Source organism: Engystomops pustulosus, chromosome 1, assembly GCF_040894005.1.
Source record: "Engystomops pustulosus chromosome 1, aEngPut4.maternal, whole genome shotgun sequence".
Lineage (NCBI taxonomy): Eukaryota > Metazoa > Chordata > Amphibia > Anura > Leptodactylidae > Engystomops > Engystomops pustulosus.
Genome location: NC_092411.1, coordinates 83,570,523 through 83,593,381, shown reverse-complemented (window position 1 = coordinate 83,593,381; position 22,859 = coordinate 83,570,523). Strand labels below are relative to the sequence as shown.

Below are 22,859 nucleotides of genomic sequence, written 5' to 3'. Positions count from 1 at the left end.
TTGCTATCCTCCAGCCACCCATGGCCTGCCCTAGGTACAACTCAGTGTTTAGTGGTGCATGGAGTTTGTGTGATTTTTATATTATCAAAAACCATATAATATTATCAATATTCCTTCATGCTGCTTATACTTTTAGCCACTGGTTTAGCTGCATTTAGAAGGCCATTTAGTAGCACATGAGGGGCTTCACGCATAAAATGCAACCATACTACCAAGTCATGTGATGATGGCTAAATTTATGGATGGTCCAGTGTGGAACATAAAACAATATTATAACTAATTTTCTTTTGTGCCAAAGTACCAATTTTCTTTAAACACATTATTTCTTGATAGATTTCAAGTGTATTTCAACAACTTTTGGGAAGGTTTACGGAATACAGCAAATTACATCATTTAGTTCATCATTTAGAGAGCCAATAGTTTCTGTGCACTAAATAATCAGTGCATGTAAGAAAACTATCTGTTCTGAGGTGAAATGCTGATGCAGCCCATAGGATCCCCGTTCACGTTAGGATCGTCTCATCTATCTGTTCAGTGGAGTCAGGCTGCGCTGCCAGCTTCTTCAGGGATCTTCGGTGACATTCATTCAGCATCTCTAAGCTGGCAGTGTCTAGTATCTTTGTCATGTCCTAGAAACAGACAAAACTTCATTAATAAATAATATGTATATATCTGAAGCAAAACTGGATGACGCAATTCAGTCCTCATGTTAGTGTCAAAACACATCACTCTGGTTTCCATATGGATGCTGCTTATGGTGCAAGAGAATATACATATACATTAAAGGGGTTGGTCACTTTTCAATAAATCTGTTTCATTGGAAATGTCTCTCCATGTATATGTACCTGTGCCTATATAAATGTTTTAAACGTTCTGCACTGCTTTCTTAAAGGGAACTTGTCACCACATTTTTGTCAAATACAGCTAGTTGCAGGTTCCTATAGAGCCATATTAACTGCCCCCCTTCTTTTAGCTAAAAATTGTTTACCTCAGATCCCCATAAACTTGCATGGTGTCTATAGAGCTAGTGGAGGGAGCATGGCCCAATGTCATGTGACCAGCTTGAAATCATCACAGGTCCTTTAGCCTCTTTACATTAGCAAACTGTACCCCTGCACTTATCAGACCACATGTGATTTCATGTGATATGATATGAGATATATGCTTGGTGTACAGTTTGTTAATGTTAGAAGGCTAAAAGACCTGTGATGATGTCACCCTGGTCACATGACATTACTGCTGCATGCAAAGAAAGTAAGGGGTGGAGCTGCTGGATTCAGCTCGTGGAGGCCAGGCCCACCTATAGACATCCTCGGATAACAGATAAAATTATAAAGTTGGATATATAGGAATCTTAGGGGAACAATTTTTAGTTAAAAGAAGGGTGTCAGTTACTAGGGCTCAATGGGAACCTGCCACACGCTGTATCTGTTGAAAAATGTGGTGACAGGTTCCCTTTAAAATGGAAAGTGAAGCCTCTGGTTCAGAAATGTCTTTTTCCTCATAAGCTGCCAATCTTGTCCATAAAATGCCTGAAGATGGAGGGTCATGTGAACCTAACTCTCCATGGCCAATCAACTTCCAGGACCTTAGGCTTTCTTACTATGCATTCATACCATCATAAGGTCCGGGAAGGTAGAATGGTCATGGACAGTTAGAGATCACATGATTCTACATCTCCAGCCATTTTACAAACAGGAACAGCAACTGATGAAGTAAAAGACATTTCTGAACCAGGGGCTTTTCTTTACATTGTAAGAAAGTGGTGCAGCACTTATAATAGATGCATATTGGAAAATTGCCTAATATCCTGACACAGTGTCAGTGTCACTGACACACACACACAACTCCTCATATACCGTCACACTTCCAGTAATCCTCCAGGTAGCAAAAGTACCAGACTCCTTAGTAACTCTGCAGCTGACACTCCCAGGCATCCAATCCATTTACTGTACTTCATTGCTTCTCAGATTTAGCTGCAGATCCCTCTTAACATATACTCCCCTGGTTATGGTGTGTACATGTATACTGCATGGGGTAATGATGGCAAAAACAAGTTTTGTTTTATATAAATATATATTTCGGATTCACTTGCATGTTAAAAAAAAAAGGGGGGGGGTGTTTCTGCACACCCACATCCATGTCGCCCATCGGCTCATTAACAGCAAATGAGGATTAATAATAATAAAATAATAATTATTTATATAGTGTCTGCAGATTACGCAGCGTTGCACAGAGCTTAGAGCTTGCCGAGTAGATACATACCTGGAACAGCGTGTTTCCTAGTCTCACTTTCAACAGGTTGAGTATGGCCTGGTCACTGTATGCGCGCACACTTGTGTTTTTGTCTTTTGTATTGTCCAGTAACACTTTGAGAATTGGCTTAATTGTTTGTGGGTCTAGTGGAGGTAAGTTGTCTTTGTTTGCCCACCAGATCATCTTTTCCGCTATCAGTTTAATATCGCTGGATGGGTTTTGGAGACACTGTAGGAAATAATATAGATCTGTTAATTACACTTGTTTATTTCCTTGGCTGAAATGGAAACACAAATTTTAAAAGCTGGAATGTGAAAGGTTGCTATGAGTTCCTTTGGTAACACCAAGAAACAAAGCCCACTGTGTATCTAGGCACAAGTGCAGCTAAGCAACAAAACATATTAGTAGTAAAGGACAAAAGGAATCATTGCCCAATACTTTGCTTTTGGATTGTTATCCTAGTTAAGGAAGGGATTAAGATTTGCCAGATGTCACAGAGATTTAGTGTCAAAGAATAGGGTAAGAATGACCCCCTGAACTCTCCATAAGGGCGCATTCACACTGCCGTTGCCTGCTGCACCGCAGTATGGTGGGCACACGGTGCCTCCGGGGAGAGGAGCAGGGGACGTTGCTCACCCCCGCCCCTCTCCATAGAAATACACAGCGCCGTATTCCCGCACGGCGCCGCAATGCCATTGAAGTGTATGGGGGATGTATATACGCCGTATATATACGTCCCCTATACGGTCGTGTAAATGTAGCCTAAGACTGAGTACTTGGTGGGAGTTTGGGATTAACTTTCTCATGATTATACACTTAGTCCTCATGTGACTTCAACCACTAAACTACAAGCAGATTTCATTCTTAAAAGGTTGTGCTGGATAAAAAGAAAATTGTGTATACCTTAGGGGAAGGGTGGGTGAAAAAACAAAAAAGAGCTTGTCCTCGCCTCCTGTTCAGCCACAGAGACTGGCAGTGACGCAGCTACATGTACAAGGATACATGTGTATGAACGTGTTTGGCTGTAGAAACTTAGAATAGGTCCTATTTGTGGCTGTGTTTTTGCTCCCCTTGCCTTCCATAAGATGTCTAGTGGGAACGTGATCAGTATTTGCAGATTGGTTGCTATTTAACAGAATCACGTGACCTTTAAAGGGGTTGGGGCACGCTAGTGACATCATTGCCGTCACACAAGGACCATTTTGCCAAGATTCGGCAAAAGAAGAAACACAGTACGCAAAAATCGTTCGTGTGAAAGTGGTCTCATTGTCAGCAAATCTGAACTCCTGGTATATTGAAATTAAAAAAAAACACACAGAAACTTTACTTAGAAAATAGTTAAAACTTAATCCTCACAGATGAATTTGCTTAAAATATTGTTAAAACTTTATCCTTACAAATGGAACTCAAATTCACACTATTTTTGTCCAGTGTGGACCTCCCTATCAGAAAGCTACAATATTATGCGCATAACAAAGGTTTTACACATTTTAAGATAATACAAGTGTACTGAATATTTATATGACCATCTACTCTTTATACCTACCTTTACTAACAGGGTTACCAGCTTAGCAGGAAGGTTTCCATTTTCAGCCTCAATGTAATGTTTTATAAGGTACCCAATTCCTCGGATTCCACTAACTGCAATGGGAATCTGCAAGAATCAAACAACATGATTGTGAGAGCACCAATAATGTGGTAAAGCATAAACTCTACATTTTCAGTGGAGCAAAGTCTAGATATAAATTCTATGAGGAGTATTGTTCGTACCCTATCTGCTGTTGCATTGTTGCAAACCATAGACTCAACGTTGCCACTGAATTTTGCTGTGCATAATTTGCTTGAGGCAACGTTTATGGCCACAGAAAGGGCCATGCTTCTTCCATGCCTAACCATCCAGTCAATTCCAGTAAAATCAGCTGAAAGTCAGAAAGAGAACATAGTCATCACTATACAACTACATTTACTGTTGCAAACATAACCCAAAAATAAGTACAGTACCATAAAACCTCACTACTTTTATATTCACTACTTATTAACCAAAATATCCATTATACTACTATGGTTATGAATGTAAATCAAATGTGATTATCAAAAATCCTCTGGATAGTACTACAAACCCAGGAGGTGCTGCTGTAGAAGTACACAAAGTTCGTCATCAGGGAGATAGGCACAAATCTCTCCAAGGCAGCCGGCAGATGCCATTCGTGTAGCATCCTGAAAAATAAAAACAGCAAGAGAGAACATAGTACAAACCTTAATTCCTATAACAATCCTACAACTATACACATCATGTCTGTAACTATAAATACCTCATCATGTCCCAGCATCCCTATCAACAAGGTGACATAGTTTTTCCGTATTGTCGCATCCATCTTTCCTCCGCCACCTTGTATAATAAACCGCACAGCCTGAAGCATGGTCTCCCTGAAAAGAACACACATCATTTATCACATGAGAAACGCCAATTGAGTTTGGCCCCTTTTGTTTGTTAGTTTTTTTTAAACAGGGACTCTTTGTCCATAAAACTGTAGATCAGCTGTAGTTTTTATTTGGTGCGCTCCTAAGAAAAAAAATCTTTTGTTAAGGTCTCATTCACATGGCCGTCTGAGGGGATGTATATGCGGCCGCGTACACGGGGAAAAGGTAAAGCATTCTCGATCTTTCCCTGTGTGTGTTAAAGGAAATCTACCATCAAAATCAAGCATGATAAACCAGGGGAACTTAGCTCTAAGCACCATCACTGTGGTAATCTTATATTTGTTATCTATGGCCTCCTTCCTTCTAAAATCAACTTTTGAAATTCTGCTAATCAGCCAGAAGGGCTCTACAAGAAGGCTTTACAGGCTGTTACACTGTCTCACCCTCCCACTGCATCCTGGCACCTACCCCTTCCTCTACCTGCATTATTCTGATGACAGCAGCACACAGTAGGAAGGGATAAAATGCTCCTCACAGTGTAACAGCCAGTGAGCCACAGAAGAGGGGCTCTGGTAATGCCCCACAATGCACTTTAGGATCATTTGCATAATTTAAAAAGTTGATTTTAAAAGGAAGGAGGAAATGCATAACTACTATAAGAAGGTTAACACAGTCATGATGCCTGGATATATGAGTAAGTGCCACTGGTTTATCGAGCTTGATTTTAATGGTAGATTTTCTTTAAGTTTGTGATAACTATCGCAATTATTTTGGTTTCTCATATATTTGCATGTTTAAGATCTGTATGGATGGGTGGGTCTATTTTGTGACATAATGTGTTCCTATCAGGTTGTTAGAAACCTCTGAGGGCCTTTTGCATTTTATGTATCTATCTTACGTGTACAATAGGGTACAAACATCTGTTCAGTTAGTCAAAAATCTGTGTAGAAGGCTCTTTATGTGTATTATTTAAAATTTACCTTATACCAGAGTCTTCACACAAACGAATGATGTTCAACAGTTCTGTGAAAAGAGGATCAACCTTTGTATGGATGACAATGAGTTTTCCCAGGGCATCCGCTGCCTTGAGGCGCACTGCACGATTGGAATCCTGCAAAGCTTTAGTAAAGGTGGTTTGCAATTGGGGCAGGAACGGTTTTAGTGCAATGCCAACCTAGGAAAGGAGAGAGAAAACAATAGTATACATTCACATTAAGACGCCACTAGTAGTGTTAATAAAAAAAATGTTACTTATGATAAATATTAAAAAGCACCTTGGCTAGAAGAAGACTTAGGGTTTCCAGAAGAGCCACTTTCACGCTCCAAGTGAACCGGTCTCCCAGAATACGAATTAAAGGTCCAGTGATTCCAATGACAGAGGGCTGTAAAGCTTGTGCAGACGTCAGTTTAATGACCAAGCCCAATGCCTTGGTTGCCTCTTCCTTTTGTTCTGGGTTCCCAGTAAGAACCCCTTCTCTCAGCACTGGTAAAATTGATGTCACACCCTAAAAACAATACATGAATGTATGAAAACTTATTTCAAAGACATGTCAGTCTGAGCACTTTGTTACACCTAAATATTCACTCTTGTACCTTCTTGGGGATACAGAATCCAGGCACATTCTCTCCTTTGGCGTCATTTCCCACCATGCGAATATCTCTATGCAGGTCATCAATCAGTGACAACTGGCTGCCAGCATCCAATTTCTATAGAAAGCAGGATTATTAATAATAACTATAACTTTAGTATCCCCTAAGGGAACTTAAAAGGCCACATTTGCAAAAGACAGACCATTAACTAACATCAAACATAAAATAGGCCATATCCCTAGAATAATACATACTTATATAAAATACAATGTACATAATAACACATTCAAGACCCTCTTCACTACTGAAAATATGATGTGTTCTTCCCTTCCTAGCACCATAATAGTAATAATAAAATAATAGTACATAATAGTAAAAATCAAAGTGTGATGGTAAAATACTAATTCTCTGCACGCACATACTGTAATGAGATTTTTATACTCACTTTTGTGATAGCATTTAGAGCATCCCAGCTTTCATTCAGAACCACACTGTTAGTGTCATTAAACAACCGCATAAGTCCTGAAATCAAGCTCCTGAGATGTGGCGAGTAGTCGGCTTTGGTTTTTGCGCAGTAGATGTTTAGTATAACTACAGCAGCTTGACGCATTCCAACATCAGAGCTGCGAGTGGCTTCTAGTAAGTCTTCAATTGCAATTCTCTGGCCCACGTCATCTTCTACAGACAAAATGACGGCTTGGCAGTTTGCAAGTTCCTATTACATGAACACAACAAATCATTATAAAAGCAGTAAAAAGCCTAAAAATTGTTATACATACAGTCACCCCTCTCAACTCCACCATACACCCCCAACCCCCTAAGTATTGATCTAAAAAAAAAAGATGAAGAGTCTAAGATGTTGAATTTCATGCCTGATAGTAGATGTTCTTTAAGAACAAACTTAAATGCTTGTCCTTTTGTCAATGGGATGTCCTCGATAACGGACAAATTCTTGTATAAAAAACTTTATAAAAATATTAAAATGAGCCAGAGGTGCTCTAGTCTACGTCACATAAGAGCCCCCTGATCCCACCTACCAGTCCACAAACATCACGGTGGACAAGTGGATCCAGGCTGCAATCATTACATAAGGGGCGTGAATACATTATTACGCTGCAGAGAAAAGAGCACATCTGGCTCATTCGAAAATTTTATAGGGTTTTTTTTTTAAAGAAGAGTCTGTCTGTTCCTTGACATAAAATCCCAGACATCCCCTAGAAAGAAGAACAAGCATGTAAGCTTAAGACATCTACCGTCAGTAAATCTGATGGTAGATGTCCTTTAAAGGGGTTTTCCTGCCAAACAACTTCGGCCCCCTAGCCCCCTGCTCGGCAATCTCTGTCAGCTCCATAGAGATGAATGGAGCAGAACGGAGCAGTATCGGGAAATGACAAGGGGTCTGACAGAGGTACCTCAGAACCCATCTTACCCACATTCTTGTGAGCTGTGATCAACAAGTTAGGCCCTATCGTATGTTTGTTGGTAAAACCCCTTCACTCTCCTTGTTGAGAAGATCCTCTTTTGAGCCAAGTGTGTCCATGTATATTAAGTAAGGTGGAGGTTAGGTATGTAATGGGAACATACCAGCACAAATTAACCCACACTATCTTATCAGGTAAAATAACTGCTTCCATATCACGCTCCTTTTATGGCACAATGTAGTATCGTAATCCAGAAAATTAACTTTGAAGTGATGTACAAGTTAGGTCTATAAAGAGAGTTAAGTACTGAAGTCAAACTCTCCCCAACAGTGCATGCAGGCGGCTTGTTATTCATATCTTTGGACACAGGGATGTAAATCACAGCAGTGGATGCATTCTGAGGTGGTAGGTTATTGCTTTCAGCACTGAGCCTTTCACCTCACCTTTTTACAAGTAATATGAATATTATTTAAAAGTTGATTATTATGCTGCCATAATAGACCCTAACAACAAAGTGTGAATCGGCTTGATATGGTGCCTGCAGTGGTTCAATGAGTAAACCTCTGATGACATGTTCACTTTAAGGTATGTGGTCACTTTAGGAATGACAGAATTAATTAGACAAAGCCACATACAGGATGAAAGTACAGTCACCATTTCGCATACTTACCACTTGCTCATTCTCTGTTCCTAGCTGAGCTTTCAGTGCTGACATAACAGCAGGAAGGATGACATTCAGATGTCTAGTCAAGGCATCACCCGCCACTGATGAAAGGAATGCCAACACACGAGTGTTTACTGGGGGACTTGTTAGCTAGAAGTAGAAAAACAAAAGCATAAATAAAAGCTAAATGGCACATAAACATTCCATTTACAACTTATACTAATTGGTAAACAATATACCTTAGGAACAAGGTAGGGAAGTACAACCCGACTCTTCACAGCCATAACCTGCTTCAGTCCATCCAAGGCAAACTCTGACATTTCTTCATTATCCTAAATAGTACAAAATTCAGTCATGTGAAAATTTTAAAGCAAAAACAGACAAGCCTTGGCTTTTAAAGTTTTGATATAATTTATTTACCAGTTGCTCCAGTAAATACGGCAGAATGTCCTCCAGGGCCTGGTGACCAATGGTAGAGTGTAGCTGCTCAAAGGTTTTGGCAGCAGCCTCTCTGACCTCCTCAAGGGGATCACATAATGCCTTCCTCACAGTTGGGACAAGAGACTCAGAGAAAAAGAGCACCTGGGAGATGCAAAAAAGTGGATGTTTAGTGGATAGGAAAATAAATAGAAATCTACAGAGTGTTTTAGCTGAAAACTGAAAACCTAGAAGATATAACTCACCGCATCCCTGCTAGTGGACTTCATGATCTCACTTAATCCTATACATACACCCTGCCTCTGGTCACTCTTATCAGACTTAAGCCCATCTTCCAAAATTGGAATTATCTCTGGTAGTATTTTCTCCCCAAGTTTTCGGACAAGGTCTCCAAGTGTTCTGGCAGCAATCTAAAACACAATCATATTCTTATTCAATACAACAGATAATATGTATGTTCATACTCCATAGTTGAAGACAGAGACCCTTGAAATTCCTCACCGTTCTCTTGTCTGCACAAGTGCTGGCTAGAAATCCTAGCAGCAACGCAAAGAGAGTAGGCAGAATTTCTCGAAGAGTTCGTGGCGTGTTTGAGACAACAATCTTCCAAACATGAAGAGAAGCTTGTCGAACAACTAGCTGTGTATCAGAGCGTCCCATGTACAATCCAGCAAGAACACGGTTTCTCCTTTCAGGACCAAGGGTTGAAATGATGGCCTGATAAAAGAGATTGTAATGAGGAAAGTGATGGGAGAACATAATGAAGAAACTTTTCTAAGGTAAAAAGAACCTAAACTGAATTGTACCTTTGTAGACTGAGCAGTCCCAAAGTTGTCATCTTCTGAAGCTGTTTCAGTGGTCATTTTACCAGTCACTCCAGATATGTGAAACAGAAGGTCACCAAGAAGCTGAACAGAGCTAAACCTGGGGATGGAAAGAAACACATGGAAATAAAACACATGAGACAATATAGGACATATTTATATGGTTATAACACAGTTATTTGGAATTAACACGGAAATGTACCTAATTCTCCATAGGTCATCAAAAAGACCCTGCTCCAATTGTGGCAGAAGGAGTGCAATAGCTGTCTCGGCATACATAGTGATTACTCTCTGACCTGCACGAAGAGCTGTGTCCCGCACAAATTCATTTTCATCAGCCAGAGCCTACAATAAAAAAAATTTACATTGAAAAAGAAACAAAAACCCAAAATGGACCGAAAAAAAAAGTGTGGCTACACTTGTACTATATATGACTATGATTATGTACCATGTAGGAGAGATCTCACCTTCAGAATGCAGGGTATGATGGGCCCAACATAAGGTGTAAATTTGTCACCAAAAGTGATTGGCAGATAAATGAACATCATAATATAACCATCACGGACATGGGGAGCAATATCTACTTTGCTGGCAGTTGATACAATTTCTGGCATCAGTTTATCAAGTTTCTCAACACCTAAGCCGGCCATTACTTCTGAAAGACCTGAAAGATAAAATGTGAAATGTAAACCATATTTATTTCTAATTTGCTTAACAAGAAAACAAAGCGGATAATTAACTTCTATAATTATCACATACAACATATGCTACATAATGTAATTATCATATGCATCATATTGTATTTCCCATTAAATAATAATGGAGCTTTTCATAGAGCTATATGTTTTATTACCATGTATGGTGTGTCGTTCTTCTGTGACTCTTAATAAAAATCTAACAATTTGACAACTGGTTGGGAACACCCAGGAAAGAAAGGGGAATCATAACACCCAGTTGCCATTCATTTCTAGGAGGTATAGCAGAAGAATGACAACACAGAGTTTTAACAAAAGATGAGGCTGAACTGTCAAAACCAAACCTCTAAAACTCTTTTAAATAGTTTTTGGTAAGCAAATTGATCCTTTAAGCATCTCACATGAATGCAAACAAGATGGAGGTTCTATTTGGAATATTTCAAATTTAAAAATAAAATGTATGTTAAGCCCTATAATTTACACTTTATGCTGCACAAAAGGGGGAAATAAATCTCAAAATTTGTTGACCAGTTTCTTGTGGCAATTACCCACATGAGGATGTTACAAGCGGTTAGGGGTGCACCGCTGGACACAGAAGGTAGGGAGTGCCATTTATATTTTGGAGGGCACTTTTTAATGGAATTGTTTTCAGGTGCCCATTTGAAAAGTTACCAGATACCAGATCAATGAAACCCCCAAAACAAATGACATATTTTGAAAACTATACATCGCAAAGAATCGATCAATGGGTACTATGTGCAGATCGCACAAGCTCTGCTTCTGAGCCAGTGTGATCTGCTTGTACATGTACATCAAGATGCGGCAACAGACTGCATTTCCTAACATACATGTAAGGCAGGATGCATTAAGGGGTTAAATTCTACATTCTTACCTTGAGCAGCTCCAGAACGGTCCACTGAGCTGTAGTCAGATGCTAAGGTGTCCATGAGCCAAGGCAACAAATCCTGGAAACAGGACTCTCCTGTTCCCTTCACCATTGCACCCAATGCCTTAGCAGTTACTGTACGCACCTAAACAGTAATAACATATTCAGCATCAGTAACATGATGAAACCAGATTCTTTGATAAGAGGAGTTAAAAAGGCCAAGTAAAACTTACTTCAGGAACAGGGTCTATTAATGAAGTCTTCAGTCCAGGTATGACACTTGGCAAATATGGAGCCAAATCCTGAATAAAAGAAAATCAATGTCTATTGACTGAAAAATAAACATGACTGCAATGTATACAAATGTATAGAAATACAATTTAGTTCAGGCACCATCATTACCGTATATTCCGGCGTATAAGACGACTTTTGGGGTCTGGGGTCGTCTTATACGCCGGTAATCCCGACCGCCTGCCGTGTATTCACGGCGGCGGTCGGATCGCGCTGCATGGAGAGGGCTCACGGGCTGAGCCCTCTCCATAGCCGGTAAGTCTTTGCTGCATATTGCTAGCACCGATCGCGGGTGTTTTCACAGCGATGGCTGCCGGCAGCCTCAAAAAGATAGCGGCGCAAGGGTGCATTCTCACCCTCCGGTGGCCCCGATGTCTGCGCGGCTCGTCTTCAGTCTTCCGCACCGTCTTCTTTCTTCTGCTGGGCCCAGCAGAAGAAAGAAGACGGCGCGGAACACTGAAGACGAGCCGTGCGGACATCGGGGGAGCAGCGCAGCACATCGGGGCCACCGGAGGGTGAGTATATAAGTTTTTTTTGTTTTTTTTTTAATGCTGGGCTGGGCTGGGCTGTATACTACTGGGGGCTGTGCTGTATACTACTGGGGGCAGTGCTGTATACTACTGGGGGCAGTGCTGTAATGTTGTTGTTGTATGCCTTATGTTTATGAGCAACAGTTTTCCTGCTGTATACCTGCATGTCATAAGAATTTAAATTTAAAAAAGGACCATGTTAAATTCAAATCTGCTTTTTTTTTTTTTTTTTTTTACCTGTGTTTTGTATGCGTTGGAAAAGGGGTAGTCTTATACGGCGAATATATCTTAAACTCTATATTTTAAACAGGAAAGTAGGGGGGTCGTCTTATACGCCGGAATATACGGTATATACATTTACAGCTACCAGATTTAAAACATGCATTCAAGTCAAGATAAAACAGAACAAAAGCAAATACTGTGTTCAGTTGAAATATCAAGTTATACATAATTTACAATAAAATATATTTGGACAGATTTATATGGAAGGAAAACAAACAAAGTGAGTGCATTTCACAGACATTGGAAAAAAACACAAAAATGACCAAAGGCAAATTTATTGGTATACAATCTTACCTTTTGATCAGTAAGGGAGTACATGTTTCCAATAATCTGGGCAGCCATTTTTCTAGTATCTGTTGAGCGATCCTGGAATGCCCGCTGTACTATGGGCATTATCAAGGCTAGAGATGGAGCATCTATAAAATGTACAAATTTTGTATCCAGCAGGGTCTGTAGGCACTTCTGTGTCATTCTTGAGGGATCTGTAAGTGCATCCAGCAATACTGGACAGATTGCTAAGAAGAAGAAAAAAATTACAGTGGTTAAAAAAGCAAAAAACAAAACAAAAAACACAGAACTTAAATCAAAAAGTTTTCTTTAAATAAATATCAAACACACTTACCAAGAATTTCTGGGTTCCGAATTACGGAGCCAATCTGGCGCAATGCTTGCTGACCTGCTTTCTGCACCTTTACATGAGAATCTGTAAGCACTTCAGTGAGTTTCGGCACAATATTCGGGAGACAGGATGACAGCTGCTTTGGAGCACAATATGCCATTGCCCCTAATAACTCCACAGATCCTTTAAGTAAATAAAAGAAAAAAAGCATGATCAGGAATCAACAATACAGATCTCAATGATTCACATATCTGACATACAGAAGTAACATGGGATTTGAGAGAGGCAGATGGTTGTGGAAATCCCACAGACTTTGGCTCAGTCACAACTACCTAAAATAACCTGCATAAAATTACCAGCTTTGGTTCTCCAGGATTCTTCCTCAAGAGCCACCAAAAGTGAGGGCAATACAAGCTTCACACCGTGGGCACTGAGATTACTCATCACTGCCTTAGCACATTCATCTGCAGCCTAAAATAAGAAGTAAAATAAATGCTTAACAGATGCTAAATATTACATTATCATACATATTTATAGAAGGTAAACACATACCTCTCGCACATACTGGTTTCCATCACCGAAGCACAGAAGGAGATGAGGTAACACGTGAACCACATATGGTTCAAATAACTTTCCAAGCATATTGCAGAGCATCTCAAAGGCAAACAGAGCCCCTAGTGAGGGAATAGGAGGTATTTAGACATTTTGCACAGGCCTTACAGCTAATGTTAGGCTACATTCACATCTCTTCCACGCCTGACCTGTTATATGACACCATGAAGGTGATGCCACACGTGGCGTTTTTGGTCCGTTTTTAAGCATGCGTTTTTTAGGCATCACTTTTAGTGCCTTACAGACACCGACCTCCTCCCCCAACTATAGTGAGAACCATCTGGTTTATATTAAGCTATTCAATAACTAAATATGCAATGTGAACATAACCATAGAAAACATTCAGAGTAGTTGCTTACCTTCTCGGCGCCTGAAATTCTTTTTATCTTGGATTGCTTCTGTTAATGTAGTCATCATTTCTTGCTGTTTAAGGGAAAGAATTCCTAAACCCTTTACTAAGCCGGCAAGGCCGTAGGCAGCACCTTTACGTTCTGCATATTTATCAGACTCTAGAAGAAGGGTCATAAGCTTCTGGATCATACTACCAGCATCCTCCTTGATAGCTGGCACTAGAGGGGGCAGACAGCTGGCTACAGATTCCTGAACCTGTAAGGAAATATGATCAGGTCAGGATATGTATGAAAATATAGCACCTATTAGTATCCAATACAAAACTTGGCACAAAGAATACCTGTTGAGAAGGAGTAGAGAGTGCCGCTATCAGTTTGGCTACAATTGGCTTAACTTTGGGGTCATTTTTGTCCAAGTGTTTTGCCAGGGAACCCATAAGAATGACAACGCTTTGTCTAACAGCATCATAGCTGGCATCATTTGGAGCATTTTTCAAAAACTCCTCAAACACTGGCAATAAAGAGCCAACACTATCCTGAAAAACAAAGATGACATATTAGAACTGAAAACTAAGGAATGGGATTAACAACAAACTCAGGGACTATACAGAGGCATAATCATAATATCCACACATTCACTAGTCTACAATGTCTGCCGTACCTTTCCATGTGTGTTCAGTGCGGACAACGCAGCATCCAGCATGCACTTTCTGACATCGGGGTGACGGTCATTAAGAGCTTCAGGAACAAAGAACTGGAAGAGCGGCTTAATCTGAGAACTATCTAGATATTGAGACATCTGGTTTAATGCTAGAGCTACTCCACACCTACAATAAAAAGACAAAATATATACAAAAGTTTGTGTACAAAGTTCATAACAAATCCAAAAAAAATATACACAAACATTCAAAAGAAATATTTGAAAAGTTTTTATACCTTGCTTCAAACTGATCAGGGGGTGACTCTGAAATCACTCTTCCCAAAGCATCAAGTACAGGAGGAGGTCTCTAGAATAAAAAGTATGCAAGGATTCATAAACTCATCTGGCATCAGCGGGCCATGTGCACGAGGTCTGTTGGGTAAATCTGCCACAATGTAAGATTGTCTAATCTAACTTTGAACTTTCTAACTTTTAGCTAATATAAGTAAAGATGGTCAATTGTGTTTTACCACCAGAAACTTACATAAAGCTTCTCATGATACAGCTGAATCAAATTCTTCATGACCTCAGAAGCCTTATGTTGATATGCATCCACGGCATGTGATAGCGCCTCAGCTCCTGCCTGCCTTACTGCTTCTTCATGATGAATTACGTCTGTAATTAGTAAGGAACAGAGGTCTGGCTTTAACGTCAGACCCAGTGATTCCCAAAATCTAAAAAAAATAAAATAAAATAATTACAATTTAAATTTGCACATATGTGCACTGGTATTTACAATAGCATTCAACCTATAAGGTCTGGTCACCTCTTCCGATGAATCTTACCAAATATTTCTAGTCTACATTAATCGGTTGTCAGAGAAAAGTGTTTATACCCCCATAGGGCTCATATTAAAAAAAAAAAAAAACTTAATCGCTGACCATCCCCTTAAAAGAGTATTCCAAGGAAGACAAGATTCTTTAATATACTCAGGAGAACAAAATAAAACAATTTCTAATTCACTGTTTGAAAATACAGCATTTCACAGCTAGAATTCCAACCAGTCCTGGTTTAAGTTTAAGTCACCTTAAAAAGAAGCTTCTAATCAGCAGCCCAGAGCGCAGGGACGTGATTTCTTGTGCTTTGGCTTGCTAATTATTCACGCCCCCTGCGTGAGGTCACCTCCCTCTCCAACATGGGAGAGAGAGGTATCCGTCATGCAGGAGGCGTGGATTCACGCCGCTCGAGTGACGTCACCTCCCTTTTCCAGCATGGGAAAGGGAGGTGTCAGGGCCTAGATAATTAGCGGCCCGGCAACGCTGGACATCTCGTCCCCATGCTGCTAATTATTTAAGTTTCTTTTATAGGCGATCCTGCGTATTTGTATTTTAAGTAATTCTTGAAGCTCTTTCCTGTATTACTAAATACAGTACATTGGAAAGATAGGAATAAACTGACAAATTGGCTTTGCTTCAACGTATTATTGTCAGTGAAAAGAACGCCTCACCTTTCAGCTTGTGCTTTGATTTCTGCTTCAACATCAAATTTCATCACCCAAAGCCTGTGCAACAAGGCCAATCCATTCGTCTCATCGGTGTCTGGTGTCGGTAACACCATTTCAAGCTCCATTAATCCCTAAAACAGATTCATAATTTTACAGACTTCAATCGAACAAGGATAGATTGAAACAAAAAACAAGGGAATATCTGTCATGAACACTTACCCGCAGAGCAGAATCCCGTACATTTGAGCAGGATGACTGTAAAGCTGAGAGTAGAACATCGATTTCCTCCTGCTCTGCATATGTGCATCCTTCTCCTCCACCACTGCTAGTGCACAGCATTGTCAAGGCATTGGAAGCCAGGACCTGTGAGTGATTAAATGCAGTCAGGACTAGTTTTAAAAAATCAGATGATAAATGCATTTTACAATCACTTTAACTAAAAGGGACTGCAACTTGCATCCACCATGTTCCTCACCATCAACCCAGAACCCTTTCCCAAATAGCTGAAGCCAAATGTTACTTTTAGATACAATTCCCAGGGCCACTAGACAGTGTACTAAATGCATTCAAGTGTGAATGGAGTAGTGGTCAGAAACTTACTTGTAATCTGGGGGTGGCAGTCCCTATCACTTTAGTTAACAGCAGCAGCATATTTGTACGAGGCAACAACTCAGGACCAGTCTAAAGATAAAAATACACAACACACATATAACTTAACAAAAATCCTCATAAAACGATTACAAATCACATAGATCACAGATGATTTTCTTACCTCATCAATAAGTATGGCCTGATTATGGGAAGACCGGAGTTGACAATGAACAGTGATAATATGCAATGTTTCCACAAGTAGTTCTTCATTTTCTTCACTATTACTACTAGTCTCCATTAGAACCATTTTCAAAAGGGGGAATACAATGGAGAATGCTGGGGCACTAAGAGGAGATGTCCCTGCAGCAAAACAGAATATAGTAAATTAAAGAACATGTGCAATTTCTATAGACCACAGCTCAGATCCTATTCAAGTAGATAGGAGCCTAGCTGAACTAAATCAGCACATCAGATACACATTTTGACAAAGGGAATGGGGAATCCAGTTGTAAATGTTTTCATATCTTTCTAGAGAAAATAACATAGTAACGGAATGAGACATAGACGAAAAGATGTAAAACGCAAATATTTCTTAAGGAAAGCCTTTTTTAACGCTACAGCATATTTTCCTCAAGGTAGTGACATTTTAAGAGATTTTTATGTGAAGGGGTTGTGGGCGATAAGAACCCACTGACAAGTAGTACTAAAGGACAGAAATGTTCAGTTACATCTAAAATGACAAGTAACAAGACTTCAAGGTTTTTGCCAGAACAGAAATATCTGCCCTCTGTCCCATCTCACTTATTTCATATACAGTATAGTAATGCATTTTAAGCTACACTAATACAATGTAGCTTTGGTCACCTGGGTCATCCTTTCGCTTTGGGACTGTATAGTTGTGTAGGAGGTTTACTGCTCTCTTCACAGCTACTGGCAAATCTTCCTGGCACCAGGCGGGATCCAGATTACATTCTGGTTTCAACAAGCGTAGAGTAACGTGGGCAAGCAATTTTCCTATGTACAAAGAAGCCAGATATCATTGCCAGTTCTGAGATACATAAAGGAAAACCTCATCACAAGAGCAAATTCTGTTCCAGACAGCGAAGAATGCTTACCGCATGTTTTCAAATGGGCAGGCATGATGTATCCCACTAACTGCACAAAGAGAACATGGATCCGGGAAGCAGCTAGCGGGGACTTGAGTAAAGGCAATAAGCTGCTGGTCAGTGCTGGAATATGCTGAGAGAGCCCAGGAGACCTCTGCTGTATGATACAGTCCAGGAGTCTCAGAGTGTTTTCCAGCTCCATGTCAAACTAAGGGGAAAAAGGAAAAGTTATGTATTATACGAGATATTCATATTTTTCTTAAAGGGGTATTCTCAGATCGGCAAATATTCAAGTTTGCATAATAAAAAATATACATTTTTCCAATACACTGTACCAATTGCTCTTGGTTTTCTAGATTTCTACTTGCTGTCATTCCAAAGGAAGCTTAAGGGCACATTCACACAATGCGTTGCATTGTGCGTCGCGTTCTTGACACATTGCAATGGCTTCAGCCTTGATTACATGCTAAGGTTACATTGCGTTTTAGCAAATGCAAATGCAGACGCACAACGCATCGTGTGAATGCGCCCTCAGTGTTTATTTCTGGTGGACAGGAATCTGACCATGGTCACACAGACGCACGGCTCGTTATAACACACCGCTCTGATTACTCTCTGTGCATATGTGACCATGGTCTGTCCTCTAGAAGCTCCTATAAAATGACAGCAACCAGAGATTTCTGGTGTCTAAAGGAAACCTTGCCAGATACATCAAGCAACCTCCTGATGCATGTAGAGGGTGGCTGCGCAGGCGTGGCAAAACTACGATAGCTAAAGTAGTTTTGCGCAAAAACCGTGTTCATCAGGTAGTTTGCAAGGCATTGTGGTTATTTCCGGGCTTCTACGCCAGTTTTCTGGTGTAGAAGCCTGGATAAATGTCCCCCAAAGATTTCAAATGTTGCCAACACAGGGGAATCCATTGAAAATGTCTCTAGTCCTGGGAAAAGTTTACCCCATTACATTTTTATAACAGCCCGTAGGCTGGCAGATAAAGCTTAAATTTAAAGCTATAAAATTTGGCCAGTGTTGAAATTTAACGCTTTGCATACCATCTGTGAGCGGGACGTATACAATATAGAGCATGTCCTATTTTCCTCCATATTTCCGAGCCTTACGCCCCATAGAAATCAATGGGAACGTATAAAATATGTGCTGCATACGACTGTGCACTATATGCTGCCATATACAAGTGCAGTATACAGAACCAGTGGGAGGTACATTCTGTCAGCCAGCCAATAGTCAGCCATCCATCATCTGCCAACCCATCCGTATTTTATATGGATACGGTGCCATACAGTGCAATACGTCCCGTATTTACAGCCAGAATACAGCCGTATATACAGAACAGAAAATACCATACCACACAACTGTATGGTCTTTTCTGTTCTGTATACAAGACCTTAAAGCTAAACAGATCACAATATATGAATTTTGCTTTAAACCCATAACAAGTCTTTTCTTTGTCAGCTATAAAACTGTGGAAAAACGCAATGTAAACTCAGTTTTCCTCACCTCCTTCAGTCTTTTTCGGATCTGACTCTCTTTTTCCATCTGAGCTTGTAGCATTTCCTTCTGTTTACTTGTTAGCTGAAGCTCTTCCTTTATTCCCTTCTTCTTTTTTATCTCCTGCAGAGGATCACAATATTTTGTTATTTATCTGTAGCTGTGTGTCCATGTTGGAGGTTTCCCCTGAACATTGCTGGCAATGTTCATTATGAATATGAAAAAACTCAATCTAAAAACTATAATAAACAGAAGAAAAATGTTATACAAGCTTACCTCTTTCAGCTCTAGCTCAATTATTTGCTCCTTGAATGAGTAAGCTTTATTCTCTCTTTTCATATTTGTCTTTTTCAAGCTATCTTGTTGAGCACTATGAAACAAAAAAAAACCCAATGAGTCCAACCCAATAGAATAACATTTAATTACTATCTAACATTTAAATACTATAAGAGGTTAGATTTGTTTTTTATCAGACATTTTATCAGCCTATTGAGTGAACAAAGCTATTGGGGATACATTATACAGTAGTTCATACAGTCTCCATCTAAGGCCAAGTTCACACCTGAATGTAAACAAAAAAAAGGTCTTGGAGTCAACTTGCTTTCCCCTTAAGGTTTTATGTACGGAGGGATGGCTTGTGTTATTTATAGCAAAATAAATTATGTGACCTGCTGCCTATTTTCTTTCTCCTATAATTAACAAAAGAGCAAAAAGGAAGCTACCAAACTCAGACGTAAGCTTAGCCTAATATTGTTAAAGGGCTTGTCCACTCTCATATGGTTTGTGTAAGGAAAAGTTATACAATATATTTTCTGTATCAATCTCTCATTGGTTTCTAGATGCCCATGGTGCATGTGATGGACATGCGGGCGCATGAGAGTAGTCAGAGCCGTGTTGGTTGGTGCACCTGCGTGTCCATCACATGACCAGGAACACATTTCTATGGCCTCGATATAAACATTGGCGCTATCTATAAAAGGACAGTAAACACAGATCTAAAAACCAATGAGGAATTGATAAAGTATATTGAAAAATTGTATAACTTTTCCTTACTCCTTACACAAACAATATCAATTATTTGGTGAAAGTAGACAACCCCTTTAATATTGCTTTGAAGAGAACTTCAAACACAACTTACCATCCCTTACTGTATTAGATGTTCTACATTTACTTATGCAGACTCCCCTATTTCCCCTGCTTACTCTTTCTCTGTGCTTAGCTATTCTATACTGCCTCAGCACAGAATCACCAATTAGAGACACAACCATCTCTGTGAAGTGCGACAGTACAATATAACTTTATTGATCCCTTACGGGAAATTGAGTTGTACAAACGCTGTCTGAGCCGGGATTGCACATAGGTAGGTAAGCACACAAGTAAACTAATGCAAACTAAGTACACTTAATCGGGAAATGGGGGTGAATGGCAAGTAGGGTTCGATAAGGCCAAACGGTTTGTCTGTGGCAATTTTGTCCTGCCGATGCAAATAATTTTATTTAATGGCTGTTGGTGTGAAGGAGTTCCTGAATCTTTCAGTACGGCAGTTAAAGGGGTTTTCCCAGAAAGACAAGTTAGGCCTTATCCATGAAATATGGCCAAACTTGCTGATCAGTGGGGGTCTCAGTGCTGACAGAGTCCAATTGACCTCTCATCGCTCCATTAGAATAATGGAGCAAACCGCCGCACATGACCGTTCTGCTCCATTAATCTCTATGGAGCTGATGGTTTCGCAATCTGTGGGGGTCTCAGCACTGAGACCCCCACTGATAAGCAAGTTAAGACCTAACCCGTGGATAGAGCCTAACTTGTCTTTGTGGGAAAAACCCTTTAATTTGTCAGTAACACTCGCTGAATGTGCTCAATTGATTAGCTATTAGTAACTGGGATAGAAGTTACAGCCCCCTCTTGTGAAAAATCCATGTGGTACAGTTTTCAAAATTAAAAGCAAGAAAATCTGATGCCTGAGCCACACATAGATCTCTACAGACCTTAAAATAAAAGCTTAACAATGGAAATAGATTCCCATTGGTGCTCAGCATCCATCCCCATGTTATATAAAAATATTAAAACAGAAAAAAAATAAAGAACAACAATCTGATATCAAAATTCACAATGAAACATATTTTTTACACATATGACTGCCCTATTAAAAATTCATTCAAAGTGATATTTACCTGTGTAAAATAGATTTGTCGTACAGATCTCCATCAGGGGTCTGCATGATAGCGTATTCTTCTCTGGTCACCTGACACAGGGCTGGATTTTGCAGGGACTCTGTGATAATATTTATCAGCCTAGGAAGAACTCCTTCTGGAGAAATACGAGACAGTGTCCCAGCTGCATTTAGGACAGCCTGAAATAAAAAAAGTAATTCACTACTCATTAGAAAGAAGAAAAAGGTTATAACTCAACATGTATCCATCATCAGGAACTACAGCAAGTAGTAGCAAGTGGAAATATTAAATGATATTAAATGATAGATAATGAAGGTAAAGTCCATAAAAAATGCAGTTGTTAATATTGTGAAACAATAGGACACATTTATTAACCACGTCGGCTGCATGTGTTGCTTTCCCGCTCAGGTCCGACAGAGTTCACCATCTTTTTAGTGGTGCATCTAAGTGCTTGCGACAAAATTAGAATTTTAAATTCCGTGCTCAGTCCAAATCAGTCAGAACGTCTGACGGCATCCCTCCCCCCTTAATTTGTGTTGCATGGAAGCAAGCACAGCTGCACCAAAATCCCAGCGGAGACACCTGTTAAATACCTTTCCAAACCATGTTATCTCAGAAAAAGGCGGAAAGTCTGAAGAAAGTGCGCAGACTTTCCGCGGAGCCCCAGTGTCTTATGCAAAATGTAGATGTTATTGAAAATATATACACATGCATATTAGCACCAATAAACAAAAACATAACTTTACTGCACCAAACATGGATATTTAACCCCAATTTTTGCAGTTTTGTTCTTCTTTAGTTGAAACCACTTTACATTTAATAACAATTTTTACTATTTTTCACAACACATGAGACTTTAATTTGAATAATTTCATTAATAACTTCTTAAGTTTTGTCTAATTTTAAATTACAACAATATGTGAAAAAACATGCTTTTTTGTAATTTTTCCTACTAAGTTTTTAAAAAGTAAAAATAGTGAAAACCTTTACCAAAATATCTTATAAATATGTACAGTTTCAATCCATCACTATTTTCCAGGTTAAAAAACAGATGCAGAGGGGTGCATGTACTTATGCAACGTGTCTTCTGCAGCTCCTTACACTTTCTTCTATCACCTGACAGACTGGAGGGGACTCACTTCAAACGGTCATGTGTCTGGAACGTGGCACGTAGAAACACAATTCTGGTGTCCAATCCATTTTAATATAATATCAGGATTGTGTTTCTGGAGATATCCACTCTTAAAATTACAGTCAGGAATTGAGATCTGTCTTTAAAAATCTAATTTTTGTCTAAATGCATGGGTTCAGAAGATATGATTGTTTAAAATTTGACACTGTAATCATGTGTACATATGTTCTATCTGCACTGGGCACAAGCAAATAGGACACATATATAGCTGTATGGCCGTCGTGAAGAGGTTAAAGGGGCTCAGAATTTCTTTTCTTATACAGGGTGAAG

The 22,859-nt window shown here is 39.7% G+C and overlaps 1 protein-coding gene across 1 annotated transcript in view; it reads right to left on the bottom strand.

Moving 5' to 3' along the window:
* Window positions 1-216: 216 nt before the first annotated feature.
* Window positions 217-22,859, bottom strand: part of GCN1 (GCN1 activator of EIF2AK4) — a 41,839-nt gene continuing 19,196 nt past the window's right edge. Inside the window, exons 21-58 of the mRNA XM_072146368.1 lie at window positions 21,398-21,576; window positions 19,500-19,593; window positions 19,233-19,346; window positions 17,730-17,928; window positions 17,479-17,628; window positions 16,796-16,974; window positions 16,624-16,704; window positions 16,243-16,386; window positions 16,027-16,154; window positions 15,064-15,253; window positions 14,816-14,886; window positions 14,541-14,706; window positions 14,221-14,415; window positions 13,889-14,135; window positions 13,470-13,591; window positions 13,274-13,388; window positions 12,921-13,100; window positions 12,593-12,813; window positions 11,429-11,497; window positions 11,202-11,340; window positions 10,082-10,278; window positions 9,817-9,959; window positions 9,597-9,714; window positions 9,292-9,507; window positions 9,036-9,200; window positions 8,773-8,934; window positions 8,592-8,684; window positions 8,359-8,502; window positions 6,713-6,982; window positions 6,271-6,384; window positions 5,952-6,182; window positions 5,658-5,851; window positions 4,569-4,683; window positions 4,377-4,473; window positions 4,027-4,175; window positions 3,803-3,910; window positions 2,266-2,484; window positions 217-629 (exon numbers count right to left, since the gene is read on the bottom strand). Coding sequence (XP_072002469.1) covers window positions 504-629; window positions 2,266-2,484; window positions 3,803-3,910; window positions 4,027-4,175; window positions 4,377-4,473; window positions 4,569-4,683; window positions 5,658-5,851; window positions 5,952-6,182; window positions 6,271-6,384; window positions 6,713-6,982; window positions 8,359-8,502; window positions 8,592-8,684; window positions 8,773-8,934; window positions 9,036-9,200; window positions 9,292-9,507; window positions 9,597-9,714; window positions 9,817-9,959; window positions 10,082-10,278; window positions 11,202-11,340; window positions 11,429-11,497; window positions 12,593-12,813; window positions 12,921-13,100; window positions 13,274-13,388; window positions 13,470-13,591; window positions 13,889-14,135; window positions 14,221-14,415; window positions 14,541-14,706; window positions 14,816-14,886; window positions 15,064-15,253; window positions 16,027-16,154; window positions 16,243-16,386; window positions 16,624-16,704; window positions 16,796-16,974; window positions 17,479-17,628; window positions 17,730-17,928; window positions 19,233-19,346; window positions 19,500-19,593; window positions 21,398-21,576 — 5,844 coding nt within the window. The 3' untranslated portion in view covers window positions 217-503. The remainder of the gene's footprint in view (window positions 630-2,265; window positions 2,485-3,802; window positions 3,911-4,026; window positions 4,176-4,376; window positions 4,474-4,568; window positions 4,684-5,657; window positions 5,852-5,951; window positions 6,183-6,270; window positions 6,385-6,712; window positions 6,983-8,358; window positions 8,503-8,591; window positions 8,685-8,772; window positions 8,935-9,035; window positions 9,201-9,291; window positions 9,508-9,596; window positions 9,715-9,816; window positions 9,960-10,081; window positions 10,279-11,201; window positions 11,341-11,428; window positions 11,498-12,592; window positions 12,814-12,920; window positions 13,101-13,273; window positions 13,389-13,469; window positions 13,592-13,888; window positions 14,136-14,220; window positions 14,416-14,540; window positions 14,707-14,815; window positions 14,887-15,063; window positions 15,254-16,026; window positions 16,155-16,242; window positions 16,387-16,623; window positions 16,705-16,795; window positions 16,975-17,478; window positions 17,629-17,729; window positions 17,929-19,232; window positions 19,347-19,499; window positions 19,594-21,397; window positions 21,577-22,859) is intronic.